Source organism: Malania oleifera, chromosome 11, assembly GCF_029873635.1.
Source record: "Malania oleifera isolate guangnan ecotype guangnan chromosome 11, ASM2987363v1, whole genome shotgun sequence".
Classification (NCBI taxonomy): Eukaryota; Viridiplantae; Streptophyta; class Magnoliopsida; order Santalales; family Ximeniaceae; genus Malania; species Malania oleifera.
This window is the reverse complement of record NC_080427.1, coordinates 5,404,575-5,422,247: the sequence shown is the minus strand read 5'-3', so window position 1 is coordinate 5,422,247 and position 17,673 is coordinate 5,404,575. Positions and strand designations below refer to the sequence as shown.

Sequence of the window (17,673 nt, the reverse complement as noted above, 5' to 3'; positions counted from 1 at the left end):
GTTAAGTTTAGTAATGCCTATCAAAGATTAAACAATGGTTAAGCACAATGGATCCTACAAAAAGTTGTGCTTCATTACATAGTCTTTCAAGACAGAAATAAGTAAACACGCAAATGTCAAGTGTGTTTGGCCAGCTAACAATACAAGTTTCGTTTGCCCCAACATGAAGCAGACATACAAAAAGTTATTTTCCATGCAAAAAGTTCTTTGATTCCTTTGCATACAAACTTTCAAATGCAATTTCTTCTCCCCCTTTTCTATATAAAAAAGAAGGGGCTCCTACTATTGGTGATGCAAATGGTCAAGGATTGCGGCGAGTTGAGCGTCGAGGGAATCAAAACGGGCATGATTTATTAGATCCATTTGTGCCATGGCCAACTGAATCCCATCCAGGCACTCAATGGCTGGATCAACTGGCTATTCCTCAGCTGCAGCATCCTTTTCCATAGCGGCTTCAATTTCATCTACTGGTTCCCTACCTTCTTCAAGCTTCATCGAAGTGTTGGTCTACTCATCCTTCACAAAGTGCATATGATAAAGAGTGGCTTCTGTGTATAAATCATCCTTAGTGGGTACCGCACTAGCTATGCCAGCATGAGCAATATCAAAATGATCAAAGAATGTGGTAAGCATTTGACCATATGACAAACACCCTCTTAGCCTTTTTAAGTTTTCTTCCATATGCTAAATAATTACCATTGACAAATAGATTCCCTTGCCATTCCACAAGAAAAACATAGCGAATATATCTCCCAGAGTTACCTAGTCTCGCCCACCCTTTCGTGGCAAAAGATTATACGTAATCATATGGTGTAATACCTTGAATTCAATCGTTAAGTCTTTGGATTTGGGTTTTGCCACTTTTGGAATATCCAATTTTTTCAAAGCCTCATGGGGATTAAACCTGTCATAACATGTAACCACATTGCCTTAGGAAGGCTTTGCACAGGGTAAAATGCACACGACATGACCTCAGAAAAATGTTGATTAGTTAATCGAATGGTTTTCCCTCTAACAATAGAGTACTTTGTACAGCCGAGAACATATGGAACAAAATTTGTATAAAATTTTTAAACTAAATCAACGTAAACAGGCACATCTAGAGAGAAAAAAGTGTCCCACCCAACAGCTTGGAATTTCCCTAATATAGTGGGGAAATTTTCTTCAAGAAATTTTGAAGGAACTATCTTACCGTGAACGATAGTCCGCTTTGAGATGTCATTTCTGTAGCAGGATGCAGCTTTTGAGGACAAAAATCTCCCATCTGTATCTTCAGTCCATTTTCATGGTTGCTTGAAGGTAGGGTTTGGAGAAGAACCCTTGCCAGTCTCAGCTTGTTGGGAAGAGTCAACGACTCTTTTCTTGGTGCGTGGTGCCATGGAATCCTTAAGGTTTTAGGGTTTGAAGGGATGATATGGATTGGAGGAGAGGAGTCAAAAATGGAGAGAGAGAAGTTAGGGCTCGAAAGAGGGGCCAGGGCTCAAAAAATGATAGATCTGGTGCACTGGAATTTTAATTGCCCTGTCATGACTCGTCGATGAGTGATGTACAGTAGTAGACAAGTTCCTCTTTACTGATCATCAATGTGTGATATACGATAGTCGATGAGTGGCTCTTAAGTTCTCGTTGATGATAGCCTCTGGATCATCGACAAGTGCAGTTAAAATTGCTCCCTTGGAATTTAGTTTTGAGCCATTTTAAGAACAAAATGATTTTGGGTGTTTTAATCATAGGTCTTTTGAAGTGCATATACCCAACTCATGTCTAATTTTACTAAATATTTCTTCATTTAGGGGTTTTTTCAAAATATTGGTCAGTTTATTTTCCGTATTCATGTATATTAATTCAACATCCACCTTTTGTACGTGGTCTCGAATAAAATGGTGCTGGATTTCAATGAGCTTGGTCCTATAGTGCAGGCACAGATTTTTCGAGATGTTGATGGTACTAGTATTATCACAATGGATTGGTGTACCCTTTATTAAAATTTTTAATTCCTCGAGTTGCTACTTCATATACAATGCTTGAGCGCAACAACTACCGATGACTATATATTCAGCCTCGATGGTTGAAAGGGCGACTGAGGTTTGCTTCTTGCAAAACCATGAAACAAGTTAGTGTCCCAGAAAGTGACACGTACCACTAATTCTTTTCCTATTGGTTTTGCACCGCCAATAGCCAACATCAGAATAACAGGTGAGATCAAATGGAGCATTCTTAGCGTAAAAGAACCCTAAGTTATGTGTTCCTGTTAGGTACCTAAATATTCTCTTAGTGGCATTAAGATGAGACTATTTGGGACATGATTGGAATCTAGCACATAAGTAAACATCGAACATAATGTCTAGCCTGCTAGAAGTGAGGTATAGTAAACTACCAATCATTCCTCTATATAATTTTTGGTCAACATTCTTTCCTTTTCCATTACTGTTCGTTGTTATGCTCACAAGGGTTGCTTTGGTTTTTCCTATTTCAAGTCCAAATTTCTTGAGCATGTCCTTGACTTACTTGGCTTGGTTAATGAATATTCCATTCTTCATTTTTTTTTTATTTGCAAGCCAAGGAAGATGGTTAATTCACCCATCATACTCATCTCAAATGTTTCCTGCATTGTTCAGGCGAATTCTTTACACATATTTTCGTTTGTAGCCCCAAAAATGATATCATCTACATAAATATGTATGGTAGGCATATAATTTCCCTTATGTTTTAAGAACAAGATAGTATCAAATTTTCATCTTGTGAAATCATCTTCCAAGAGAAACTTACTTAAATGTTCATACCTTACTCTTGGTGCCTACTTGAGTCCATATAGGGTTTTTGAGAGTTTATATACATGTTCAGGGTAAGTGTGACTCTCAAAACCTAGGGGTTGCTTAATATAGACTTCTTCATTTATGTATCCATTTAGAAAGGACCTCTTTACATCCATTTGAAATAATTTGAAGTCTTTATAGCAAGTGAAAGCAAGTAGCATCCTAATGGCTTCAAGTCTTACTACATGGGCATAAGTATCATCATAGTCAATTCCTTTTTTTTGGTTATACCCTTGTGTAACAAGCCTTGCTTTGTTTCTCACAATGTTACCATCCTCATCTTTCTTATTCCTAAACACCTATTTTGTGTCTATTATCGTTGTGTTCTTGGGTTTATGAACCAATTCCCATACTTTGTTTCTTTCGAATTGGTCAAGTTCTTCTCGCATGGCGATGATCCAACTCGTCTTTTTCAGCCTCCTCAAAGTTCTTAGGCTCTATTTGGGGTACAATGGCTATATGATTACATCCACTTCTCAAGTGAGACCCAGTACTAACTCCTTGGGTTGGATTACCTATAATGAGATTAGTTGGGTGATTTCTAATTAATTTTCAAGCTCTAGAGAGTTCCTGGTTTTCTTCTTCAAGTTTTACAGAATCTACCTTAGGTGATGACTCCTGATAATCATTTTTTATTTCTTGGGAATTTTTAGTTTGTTCATCATTTATCTTAAGTTACTCAAGTTCCCTTTCAACTCTCATGGTAGTCACTTGTTCATCCAAGTCAACTGTTACTTTGGGTACATATGGGTTAGCTTCATAAAAAACAACATGTGTTGACTCTTGAACAGTTTGGGTCCTTTTATTAAATATTCTATAAGCTTTACTGTTCATTGCATACCCAAGGAAAATCTCTTTATCGGATTTTGAGTCAAATTGTGCTAAATGGTCTCTATCATTTAAAATAAAGCATTTGCATCCAAAAATCTTGAAGTGGGAGATGTTTGGTTTTCTACCCTTCCATATCTCATATGGGGTTTTGCCTATTTTGGATCTAATAATGACACGATTACTAACATAGCAAGTTGTACTAACGGCTTCAGCCCAAAAACATTTTGAAAGTTTATGTTCATTAAGCATTGTTCTAGCCATTTCTTGGAGCGTTCGGTTCTTTCTTTCAACTACTCCATTTTGTTGTGGAGTTTTAGGTGTGGAGACATTGTGTGAATAACCATTTTCAGTACAAAAATCTTTGTAACTCTTGGTTTCTAAATTCTTTTCTCCTATCACTCCTAATGTGGACAATGGGTATTCCTTTTTCGTTTTGTACTTTTCCACAAAAGTGAATAAAAACACTGCATATGTCACTTTTGTTTTCTAGAAAAATAACCTATGAAAATCTTAAGAATTCATCAACAATAACAAATGCATACAATTTTCCATTTATGCTTGCAACATCATTTAGCCCAAATAGATCAAGGTGTAGTAGTTCTAAAGGTCTTGATGTGGAAATCATTTTCTTAGTTTTGAAAGATGATTTACTTTGTTTTCCATACCGACAAGCATCACACACTTTGTCTTTATTATAGTTGTCCTTAGGTAAGTCATTCACCAGTTCTTTATAAAATAATCTATACAAAAGGTCCATGCTAGCAAGAACCAACCTCCTATGCCATAACCAACTAGTTTCACTTGTTATGGCCTAACATCTAATATCACAAGAGTTAATATCATCAAATTCAACTGTGTAGATGCTTGATTCACGCCTACCTATTAAGATAGTATTTCCATTCAAGTTGGTTATTAAGTATTGTTTAGATTGAAATGAGACATTTAGTCCTCTATCACATAACTGACTGACACTTAACAAGTTATGCCTAAGTGTATCTACAAGTGCAACATTATATATAGAAAGAGATGAATTACCAATTTTACCTTTACCGATGATTCTTCCCTTGGCATTGTCTCTGAATATCACTAGTCTTTCTTTCTTGTAGGAAAGAGAAATGAAATTGTTGGTATCTCCTATCAAGTGCCTTGAACAGCCGATGCCAAGGACCCACTTGCTCTTCATCGAAGAGGTCTTCAAACAAACCTACAAATAGAGTTAGGTGATTTGTTTTGGTACCCAGTTTTCCTTGGGTCCTATGTAGTTAGAGTTCTTGATCACCCATACGTACTTCTTTCCTTTTCCTTTTTTTCCTCTAAAAGGACAAGTGAAGCATACATGACCCTTTCTCTAACATTATAGGCAAGTTTTATTAGCATGCAAAGAGTTTGGTTTGGGTGCTAGATTTTTGCTTGGTAATGAATTTATTTTTACATGTAAATTTATAAAACCAATAAATTTGGAAGTTGAAAACCCATAACCTAAACCTTCTTTGAAAATCCCAAATCTTTGAGCCCCAAGTAATTTTCCAAAATTCTCTTTTCCATTGGTAAACTTGTAAATAGTCTTGCCTTGGTCCTCAATTTTCTTCTTCAAAGACAAGTTTTCCTCAACACTTTCATCAATTTGATTTTTCAAATTTTCGATTTTATTTTGAAAAAACTCATGATCTATTCAAGAACTTTCATTAAGGTCTTCAATTTTAGCATTCAAAAATGCATTTCCTTCCTTTAAAGAAAAAAAAATACATGCTTCCTTTTTCTTGCATTGTGCTTTTCTTCAAGATGTTTATTTCTCCTTTTTAGTTGCAATCAATTCATTTCAAAGTTTTCTACAAGTTTATTCTAACTCATCATATGAAGGAAAGTATTCATCATCAGAATTTACCTCATCTTGCTCATTCGCCATGAAGCAAAAGTTTGCAACTTCTTCGTTTTCTCCATCAGTAGAGAGTCCATCAAGCTCATCCCACTCGATTGCATTCATGGTCTTATATTTCTTTTTATCCCATTGTTGATTGTTGCCCTTTTTGAATTAGGGACATTTAGCTATACGGTGTCTGGGCATCTTGTAATTGAAGCACCTTATGCTTGATTCTCCTTTATCCTTTTGTTTACTAGCCTTTTTGTTCAATAAGAATCTTATAATTCTCCTCGTGATAAGAGCTACTTATTCATCATTGTTGTTGACTTTTGAATCCGATCTCTGTTTTGATGCTGACAAACCACCAGTGTCTTATGTGTGTACTTAGTTTGTGAATAGGTTCATATTTCAGCACACACATAATGTTTAAGGGAAATGGAGTCCAAGACGGATCTTAATACACATATACCTGGCGTACTCTATGAAGAGAAGAGCAAAAGATCAAGAAGAAGACATTTAAATTTCATGGTATTGCATTTAAGTTTTAATTTGGTCTGTAATAATTGCATGGCATGCATGATATGGATAAAAGCTCACTGATTATTGTAGAATAACCATAGGGAACCACAGGACCTTAAAGGTCACCCTTTGGTCGACCGACGTCAGATTTTTGGGACTAATTAAAAAGCTCAAAGACCATAGACTGACTTTAGGTCCCAAATTATCACATGAAAAGTCCCCTATTACTTAAAAATAAAAATTATGTGAGAAGAGGTGACTTTAAATGGAAATCGGGACTTGAATGCACAAGTTTAGTGCGTTTGGTCGAATGAACCAGAACACTCATAGACTTTCGGTCGACTGAACCTCACCAGGGTCAAATGTTGTCCATTTGGTCAACCATCTTAAAATGAACTCCAATGCTCTAGTCGACCGAACTGGCATGTGGGGAATTCCCAATGCTCTGGTGGACCAAACTTACGAAATTGGTTAACCGAACTTGAGCTGGTCGATCGAACCTCGGAGGTTCAAAATCGCCTAAAAAATGGTCAACCAAAACCTCAGTTCAAAAATGCCCCGGTCAACCGAACTTAGTAATCTGGTCGACCGAACCTTGAATCTGGTCAACCGAACCTCTCGGGTTGGCAAAATTTTTACCACAATTAAACATGATTAATTTTTGTTAAACATGTTTAATCATTTTCAAAAATACCTAGCGTGTCCCAAACGGTCATAAATTTCCCAAAGTCTATATATGCCCCCTCATAACTCAAACTTAGTAAGATTATTAGTCAAAAAATCTTCTCAAATTTTCATATCATGTTTTCATCGTCCTAAGCTTGTTTTTCATCCTCTCTTTGTTATTTATTCGAAAAATCATTTTGAAGAGTGTATTCTTTATCTTGGGCATTTTATTTTTTACAAATCATATTGCTTATACTCTCATATCCCATTATTTTTTAAAATCATTATCTTGAAAGTAAATCCTAAGTTTTCTCCATATATTTTCATTGATAAATATCTTTGGAGAAAAACTTGTGTATATTTTATGAATCTTGCACACATATTGCAAGATTTCAATGGCTCATATATTCTTCATTGCAAAATTATTTTTGAGTAAGAATCCTAGTTCCCCTAAGCTTTATTTAAAAAATTAGTTTTTGGGAAAACTCTTGACATATTGAAAAGAGTACCTTGAGCATATTCTTATTTAATATCTTTGCTTGGAAGGTGTCTTACTCTTATTAGTTAGAAAATCATTTTTCACACTCGATCCTTATTAAGAAATATTTTTTAGTGAAAAATACACATCCTCACATTGAGCTTTAATTCATGTCATACGTGAGTGTATTTCAGAGCGTATTTTTGTACACATTTGCGTGTATTAGAAGCACATTTGTTTGTACACAAAAAATTTTTTGATTATCTGATGTATTCCCGATGAATGGTCAAAAGAGGGAGACTAGCCCTGTGAATAGTCTCGGACTGGTTCAGACCTGGTTAAGAGAACTAGATGCACCATCCTGGTAACATGTTGTAAACGGTGTCTCTCTACTCGTGAAGTGAGCAACTAGTGGAATCCTCTTGCTTATGAACTTAAGGCGGGGACGTAGGTAGTTTTGGCCAAACCCTGATAACATATCCATGTCAATTTGACTTTCTGCAATTTACTTTCTGCACCTGCATGTTAATATTTATTGCTCTAAATGTTTGATATGCTGATTTTGCTTTGATTGCTTATATATCTACTCAGTAGTTTATCTATTGAATTGGTATGTGTTTTAGACAAACCATAGGTTGAGGTATACTGCTGTTGGATTAGGTATACCTAGGAAGAAATAATTTTAAATTTCCAATTCACCCCCCCCCCTCTTGTGAATACACCAATTCCAACAATTGTCGCTCTCTTCTTCTTCATTAATTTCCTTTTTGTTTGCTATCTTTAAAGCCATATCCATTATTTTTTTTGGCATTTTCTAGTGTAGCAGTAGTATTCTTCTTATTGATCTCATAAGTTATGAGAGACCCAATGAGCTTATCAAGAGTGACCTTGGATAGGTCCTTTTCTTCTTCAATTGTCATAGACTTTGCATGCCACGATTTCGACAATGAACGAAGAACTTTCTGCACATTGTCTTCCATAGAGTATTCCTTACCAAGTGCTTTTAAGTCATTTGTTATATGTGTAAAATGTGTAAACATGGAAGTAATTCACTTACCTTCTTCCATTTTAAACATTTCATATTCTTTAACCAACATATAGACTTTTGACTTTTTAACTTGAGACGTACCTTAATACGTTACCTGGAGCTTTTCCCACATTTTCTTTGCAGTGTTGCTTCCACAAATATGATTGTACTCTTCATCACTCACAACACAATAGAGAAAATTTTTTGTTTTGAAATTTAGTTGCATCAACCTTAAGTTGGCGTCTAAAAACTTCTTGATTGGTATGAGCTCACCTTCGTCATCTTTGAATACGTAATCTCCTTTGGTGATCACATTCCATATTTTCAAGTTGTATGATTGGATGAATATTTTCATTTGGTCTTTCCATGCCAGGTAGTTGCTTCTGCTAAACTTTGGTGTACGATAAACAGAATGTCCTAGGGAAAACATATCCACCATTTGATCTTTGTGCTCTAGATGTTACTCTGAAGGTCTAGTGATTAGCTCTAATACCACTTGTCAGCCCAGGTGTGCATATAGAGGGGGTATGAATAGACGTTCTTTGTGGATAATGAATTTTTCTACAAACACAAAAATTTGTTTGCAAGACACAAGAGTAAAACACAACAATATATTTCAAAGCAAGCAAACAAAAACAAGAAAAGTAAGTGAGATAGGGAAAGAGAAGCTTGACACAACGATGTTAATGTGGTTTGGCATCAAGCCTATGTCCACGCCTTGAGTCCAACTCAAAGATTCCCAAATCCACTAAGCAATCCCCTTCAATACGGAGAAACCTTTACAACAAGGGTACACAACCCAGCTGCTCACCAAGAGCTCCACCAAGGTATTCACCAAGAAGCACCTTTCAATGGCTCACAAAGAACCTTCAAGATTTACAAGAAACAATAAACTAAGGGTTTACAAGATGATGCTTCTTCTTGAGCTGATGATACAAATAAAGCCTCACATTACTCTCTTTTAGCAAGTGATATGTAACCTATAATAGAGTGCAAGAGAGCTTGAGCAATGTCAAAACCTAGAATGAATGCTTCACTAATTATCTCAACAACCAAATGCACAAAATCAATATGAAATGAATGCTAATGCGGTACATTTATTGCCACGAGGATGAGCATGTCGCTGGCTAGCTGTTGGGCATTAATGGAGAAGAGACAAGGAAAATACTAGCCATTATCGTGCATTTATTATAGTCGGCTTGAGGCTACTTGTCGATGAGTCCACGAACTAGTCGACGAGTCATACATATGCATTAGTTGATGAGTGCCCTGTTCTCATCGACGAGCCTTCTCTACATATCTCAGACAAGTCTTGGTTTCTCTTCATCAACAGGTCCCCTGCCCTAGTTGATGAGTCACCTTTATACACTAGTCGACAAATCCCCTGTATTAGTCGACGAGTCCCCTCTGCAATCTCAGGTGATCTTGGGATCTCCTAGTCAATGAGTCCCCTGTTATCACCAACGAGTTCCCTTAATAGACTAGTCGACGAATCTCTTGTATTCATCGACGAGTCCCTTTGTTTTACTACTTAAAGAAACACCTAAATGTACTAGGACAGGTTTAAGTAAAGTAGTTTTGTTCTAATTAAAATCCAACCTTGTTCAAAAGTAATTTTGACCAAGTATAAGATTTATTGATTGATTAAACATGTTTGAAATCCATTTTGACATCTTATTCAATTATGTGACACAGTATGCATGTGTGAAACTTGGTTTTAATGTTTTAAACTAATATGAACTAAATGCATATGCAATTGCTCTGCTCTTGCAAGATATTCTCAAACACATCATACGCACAAGAGTTACAGCATAAATCCTACCTCACACACAACCCAACATATATGTAAAGAATACAAGCTTTCGTAAATGCTCCAGTTGGTTGTGCTTTGGGTATTTCGTAAATATGCCTTGGTTATAACCCTTTGCTCATTGCTTCTTTGATAAATGTCTGACCCTTATGCTTGCTTTGGTATTGTCCTATTTATTAGAACTGAACTTGAGGGAAAATGTTAGCTAACCTAAGAACCACTAATGGGTTGTTATCATCAAAACAAGCTGGAATGAAGAACCTTAGCCACTAGGGCTAACACTAGTCTCTATTTTTTGAGTTTCTAGCCTAGAGGTGATATCTAGTGGGGAGATAGAAATCTAGGTCTTATAGCCTTCTCAAGATGTGAAGACTGAGCCGCCCCTAGAGATAGACTTAGTTCATGGATTTCTGTTCGAGTTTAATTCCCATTGGTGGTATGAAGACACAAAGAGTTGTAATAATTGTCATAACTGACCATGAAAAGGAAGAAAATGAAAATAATGAGTAGAAGAAGAGAAATAGATGCAAAAGAATGAAATGAAAAATATATATATCTGTTCCAAATGAATATAAAAGGGTTAAGCTAGGGACGCGACACCACACTTCTACACGTATGAAAAGTTTTCCGCTGACCAATGCATTTGTTGTATTCATGCCTAGTCTACGAAGTTGATCTAGGGTGGTCTTGGTTGGATATGGCAAGTAGGGGAGAAGATTTTAGGGTGAAGGACCCGACACCTCCCAAATAGGCTAGATTCCCTTCAGACTAGTTCATTCTATATCTTTAGTGTTTCTTCCTAGAAATATGTGGGATGTTTGATTATGACAGTCCTCCTCACATATGATAAGTGAACCTAGCTTCTTGAGTGATTTTGAGGATATACCAGTGAGGCTAAGTCAAGACGACCGTTCTGTAGGTGTTCATGGTTATTCTGAGTGTAACGAGTCATGCACTTTACACATGCCTTATGTTTTCACCTATTTATACTTGAATTTATATTATTATAATAACTCTAAAGTGTAATTTTTGGATAAACCTATGAGTAAATGCTGTTCTTGATGGTTGTATAATGTTGAGAATCGCATGAGTGATTTTCTTTGGAGTTGCGTGTATAGCAAAGTTATGTATGAAAAAGCTTATATGTAATGAAGTGATATTCTTGTATGTGAAATGGTATGTGTTGCATGTGTTTTCATTTAATGTTCATTGAAATTAGTGTTTGTGGGTATTACCCTGGAAGCCCTCACAAGACTAGAACTCGTCCACTAAGACTAACCTAGGGGTTTAAAGTCTTATTGCATACGGTAAATGCAACTATGTTTCCCATGAAAGACGAGGCAGATAGGATTTTAGAATTTTCTTAGATTTTTCTTTGCTCAAGGACTAACAAAGTGTAAGTTGGGAGTTGTGATGAGTCCCTAAAATGCATGATTTTAGACCCTCATCTACCTTTTCCTATCCTTAACTTTTATTATTTATTTACCCATTGTTATCATTGTTCGGAGCTATGCAAGGTTTGTTGGTCTTTTCAAGAAATACAGGTTAAAACCTAGGAGTTGGGCATACGAGAGGCTAAAGGAGTATCCGGAGTACACAAAGCTCAAATTTAGAAGTTTAACCAAACTCCCAAAGCCTTGGATCATTAGAGAAAAGGAAGTCTTTGCTCGACCAAGTGGTGTGATTAGCAACACAAGGAGCGACCTAGTCTTCCATTGTAGACTTTGGAGTTTAGACTAAGATTAAAATGCTGCAAGGGTCGACCAAGTAGTCGACCATATGACCCTCAAAAGAGAATAAGTTGAGATGTTGAACTCTCATAAGTCAAGAAATATTGAGTGCATTGACCAAGTGGTCGATCAAGAGACCTTGAGGGGCGACTATGTCATCTTGAGATTTCCTGAAGATAGAGATCCTGCAAGTCTCGACCATCAACTTGACCAACAAGACCCTGAAGTGTGACTTAGTGAAAGACATTGAAGATTCGAATTCCTGATTTCCTACGAGTCTCGACCAGGGTGTGCACAAGGGAAGCATGGGAGCGACTTGGTCGATGGTAATGATCTTTTGTGCGAGATTTGCTACAAACATTTCCTAATTTGAAAACCAAACCTTGTAAACCCCAGAGCCTACAATTAATAGCTTTGACAATGTTCTCTGGGTTCCTTTTTGGCCTCTTTTAGGTTAGTGACAGGCCTAGAACACCATTGAGAGACATCACTTTGTTGCAAGTACAGTCATTTGTGAGAGACGACTCGATTAACAAGGAGTGATTTTTATTTGCTTTGTCAGATTAGATGATCATTTAGTTGTACAAACAAACGTTAGTGACAGACGATCCAAATACAAAGGCTTGATCTTTTTACTTCATTTCTCTATACTGCTTTCATTTACATGCTTTCATTTTACTGCCTTTGATTTATTGCTTGGTTATGATGAAAGGTTGTCTATAATAATAAGCACTACTACAATTTCAGTCAGGTAGAAGTAGTTTGCTATGGATCTGTGGAGGTGATCGCTTGATCGTTGAGACAGGGTATACTCTGGTTCCTGACCGTGCTCCGGATGGTTGGTGCACCCTTGCTACCCTGTGCCCTTGACTGACCCTCACCCGCTTTGGCCTGAGAAGCTCAGGTTTGTACTCTTATGTATACCTGGTTGAACATAGTTAGAGGCACGACATCCAGTGTCTAAGTCAGATCCAAGCATCGCTTTTGTAGGAGTAGGGTACTTTAGCTTTTACTTACTTTCCAGTAGTTGATAAAAACACACTCATTGCAAAAATACCACCTTTTTCTCTCTTCTTTTACACAAGGCATTAATAAACTAATTAAGAAAAGGTTTACAATTGCACGTTTTAGTCTCTATCGATTGACACTCGACTTCCCCACTTTCTACTGAACTTGGGATTGTTAGGTAGTATAAATATTATTTTTGATAGTTAAGGACCCAAGCCTTGGCGAGCCTACAAATATGCATATGTATATACACTTAGTTGACATTAACATGTACTATTGTTGCATATAGTGAACATAAAGCTAAACTTCCGACCCAAAATGAAAGGAATGTTGACAAAAGACATAAAAAGGAATTTTTCAATTGGTTTGGAGCCGTGTAAGTAACAAATATTATGTTAGTTCAAATCAATGTACATTTTCAATATTTATGGTTTACTCATCTAAAATCCTTTCTAATTTATAGATGAAAGTCATGTATTATAATAAAGAACCAATGGCAAGTAAAGATTTGTGCACGTTAACACGTGGCACTGATCAACGAGTTCACCGCTATAGAGGCTGCATTTTCAATGGCTTACGATTTCATACGAAGTTCCTCAAATTGCATATAAGAACCCAAAATTGTGGGGTTGCGGTTGTTGGCCTTACAAGGCTTAAAATCTTGTTATCTTGTTTTGATGCTAACAAACAAATGGAATTTAACATATTTGTGTGAGTAATGTTGTTTCAGGGCTCATATATGAGAAAGCAAGGTTAAAGTGCCCACAAGGATCAAATATGATGAAAACAAGGTCAAAGTGCTCACAAGGATCAAATGAAGCTTAAAAGAGTCAAAGTATGGACTTAAAGATGATATATTAAAACTTGAAGAATATGAGGATATGGATGATTTGTTGAAAGCCAAAGAATGTTAAATTCAAAAGATCCAAATAAAATAAAAGTGAGGAAGCTCAAAGAATATCAAAGAATGTGAAATCTTGAAGAAAAGATGGACTCAATCCAAGGACAAAGCATGAAGACTCAAGAATCTAAAATGTTAGTCTTAGAAGTTTTCATGTAAGTACTTTAATGTTTAAAATATCGTTTGAAATATTTTGAAGCTCTTAGGTTAACTTCTTAGACCTAGATACCTTTTAACATACTTGGAAAATATTTTTATAAGGTAAAAAATTATTTTAAAAGGGTTAGAATCATTTTTGGAATGAAAAGCACAAAAAAGAGTTCTTCCAAATTCTGTCAGTTTTTATACAGCCACATTTAGGTCAATTTTCATCTATTAATATCTCCTTATTTTAAAATTTGTTCAACATGAAATTTGTATAATGTTCTCTATGATTTCTTTTGACACCAAGAACACCTAATTTGGAGTTATACAGAAAAAGTTATGGCCGAAACACTGAAGCAGGGTCACTGTTGTCAGACATCTGAACACTGTTCACGGGAGGGACTTCATATGACTGAACAACACACAGAACGACCTCAGACGTCTGAAGATTAAGTACATCTGAAGATTTTCTGGATAGAATATAAAGAAGGAAGTAGTAGTTGAGACGTCTTAACTCGTGACTTCAGACGTCTGAACACTGTTCAACGGACAAATTTTTAAATCCTAATATTTTAAAATATAGCTGCTTTGAGCTCCAAACTTTCTAAAAACTTGGGAAACTCTCTAAGAAAACTTTTGCAACATGGAAACAAGTTTGAAAGCCTATAAATACATGGTTTTGCAAATCAAAATACATCCAGGAATTGAAAAATCTGTTTGTAAAGTTGAAAGCACTCTTGTTCTTCTAAAGCTCTCTTGCTCACTCATTGCAAATCTCCTTTGTTGAGATATTCTGAAGTGCTAATCCTTCCTCCTTTGAATTCCTACTACTAATCCTTGTCTAAGAAGGATATTGGTGAATTCTACACTTGAGCTTCATTATATTTCATATTGATATTTTTACATTGAAGTATATAGTGCTGAAATTGTACTAACTTGCTCTTTGAGAGAGTATACTTGTAGGCAGATCTTATCTTGTGTTTCTTATAGTTCTTTGAAGTTCCAAGGGTTGTTTGGATCATTGGCTAAGCAAGGGGACATTGCTTAGAGAGGCAGGCTCTAGCCTATGTAAGGAGTGACCGAACGAGGGAATATTGTTTGGAGAAGGTGGGCTCTAGCCTTAACCAAGGAGTGTTGTAATCGGTATTGTTCCACTTGTCAACGGAATTGAACTAGTGAATTCTTTGGTGGTTTGCCAAAGGTGAGGACGTAGGTTGGGTATAAGCCGAACCTTGTAAAAATCTTCGTCTCACTCTCTTTTTCTCTATTCTTTATTTTCAGTGCATATTTAAATTGCGTTGATAGTTTAAATTTGAAAATCATATAAACTACATACATTTGGAAATTAAACAAATTTAAGGTTTAATTTTGATTTGGGTTGCGGAAACCGAAAGGGAGTACGTTGGTTACATCATATCTTACTGAAACCATACGGGAGTACGTTGCTTGGTTAACATCCCAAAGATAAATTTTCCAAGAGTTTAGTTGAGTTCCAAATATTGAGAAGAGTGTAGATATTGTGTTGATTGAATGTTATATTGCACATCATATTGAAGAAGTAAAACCATACATACAGGGCTTACAATTTCATATCCAAGACTGACAACAAAAGATATTGTGATTGAATGGTATAAAGCTTGAGATTGATTAGATAGTGTTTGTATTCCAAGAGTGCTAAATCTTGAATGATTTCATTAATTTAATAATGCTGCAATGAACTTATATTTAAATAAAGTGTGGTTGTGTTGGTGTAGAGATTGTGATTAATTGTTTGAATGTTTTATTAGCTTTGTGGTTGTGTTGGTGTGGAGATTGTGATTAATTGTTTGAATGTTTTATTAGCTTTGTGGTTGATTAAAGAGATTAAGTTGTTGTGTGATTGGTGAAATTAAACAAACAAGTTAAAGAATTGGTTAAGTGTTTAAAGAAGTTAAGGATTCTTAAAAAAAGTTAAAAGAAAGTTTTAAAAGCCAATTCGCCCCCTCCCCCCTCCTCTTAGGAAGCTATTCCTAATTTCAATTGGTATCAGAGCGGAGTTATAGCAACTTTTAACTAGAAGCTATAAAAAGATCGTAATGGCTAACTTAGGCGTAGCTCCCTTTGGAGAGGGACAATCTTCAATTAGGCCGCCTATCTTTTGTGGTTTGAACTATACCTTCTGGAAAAAGAGAATATGAAATCTTTGGATAAAACAAGAGAATATGAAATCTTTGGATAAAAATATGAAAGTGAATCCTTCAAATATTTAAGTCCTAGTATAACCTTTTTCCCAAAAGATTTATCAAACAATGAATAAAACAACTAGGGTTCTTGCTTTCAGTAAAATATTTAAGATATGACAATATGACAGAAGAAAAAGTTTGAAGATAAAGATTGAATGCCCAAATAAAATTTTTATTTATCAAACCTCAATACCAAAGATGCTTGCAATATTTTTGAGTGAATGCTATTTGAAAAACTAAGAGAATGCCGAAAAGATGTTTGAATGTCATAGAGTGCAGGCAAAAGGTCTCAAAAGTTGTTTCTAGGGTTTTTAGGATTGATATTTTATAAGTACTTTAGGCATCTAGACATTTTATAAACGTTGGATCAATACAAATATTTTAATTTAAAAAAAATCTGCTCGTTTAAGCATTGGAGCGTCAGTCTGTCCAATAGACTCGTCGATGAGTGAACACACTAGTCAACAAGTGTCCTTCACTCGATCAGTGATGAGACCAAGGGATTCATCGACGAGTGGTCTGTCTATAAAACTATCTCAACATTACATGACAAGTTTTATTTATGTTTACACCTATTTAAATTAATATTAATAACATTTTATATGATAATGTAGCATGATCCCGTCACTAGGGAGCTGGAGCCTAGGCTGGATCATTATCAGAGAACACATTAGAGGCCATTGGGGGAGTGGGCCAAGGTGCACAGAGCAAATATGTAAATCAAATATATTATTTATTTTATTATTTTATTCAAAATGTTAAAGTTGTGTTTTTATTTCTTCATTTTCTACATTTTCTTGACTAAAAATAGGCGAGGATGGTCGAGCTAAGGAATGCACTGGTTCCAGAGGGGAGTTTGATTACACGCCGAAACTGCGTAATTGGACGTTTAACCCGAGCTTTACGGTTTATATTTTTAATTAAATGTCCAAAATTGTCCAATATTTTAATAAAATGCCAAAATCATCATTTTTGAACTTTATTTCACTATTTATGAGAATTTGGTAATTTTTTGTCGTAGGAAAATTCCCGGGAATCAAAACTGACACCTGTTCGTATTTTATACATAACTTTTTCGTCCAAGCTCCGATCGAGACAAGTCAAATTTTTGGAAAAAGATAAAAGGATCATCTACAATTTTCATGTTTTGAGTTTTGTGAGATACGGGCTCTAGAAGAGTCAGATTTGCGATGAACAGAGAATTAAAAAAATAAAAAAATATAGCAATTCGGGTTTCCTATTCGAGTCTAGGGCTTTCCCCCCCTATCCTATTTAACCCTTCTCTTTCTCTTCCTGCGGAGGCAGCCCCTATGGCTCCCCATTCTCTTCTTCTCCTTCTTCTTCTTCTTCTTCTTCTTCTTTAGTTTGTTTTTTTTGTTCTTTTCAATTCTGCTTCTCTCCCCTTGTCTCTCTTCCTTCCCTTTGTCTTTCCTCCCTCACTCTCCCCCTTTCCTCTATTTCTCTTGGCCTCCTCTGCCCTCTTGCAGTATGGCCAGCCTCCTCCACCATCTTCAGCAGTCCCCAAGCACAGCAGAACACTAGCCGACTCCATAGCAGGACCACCAAAGCGCAGCAGCAACTTCTCCAGCACAGCAGCAACTTCATGGCTCCGTGGATTTGTTTCTCTCTCTCTCTTTTCCTTTCTTTATTTCTTTTATTT

At 36.0% G+C, this 17,673-nt stretch overlaps 1 protein-coding gene across 1 annotated transcript in view; it reads left to right on the top strand.

Moving 5' to 3' along the window:
• The window catches only part of LOC131168408 (uncharacterized), a 52,028-nt gene extending 39,747 nt beyond the window's left edge, over positions 1 to 12,281 (top strand). The window contains exon 3 of the mRNA XM_058127794.1: positions 12,192 to 12,281. Coding sequence (XP_057983777.1) covers positions 12,192 to 12,281 — 90 coding nt within the window. The remainder of the gene's footprint in view (positions 1 to 12,191) is intronic.
• The last annotated feature ends 5,392 nt before the right edge of the window (positions 12,282 to 17,673 follow it).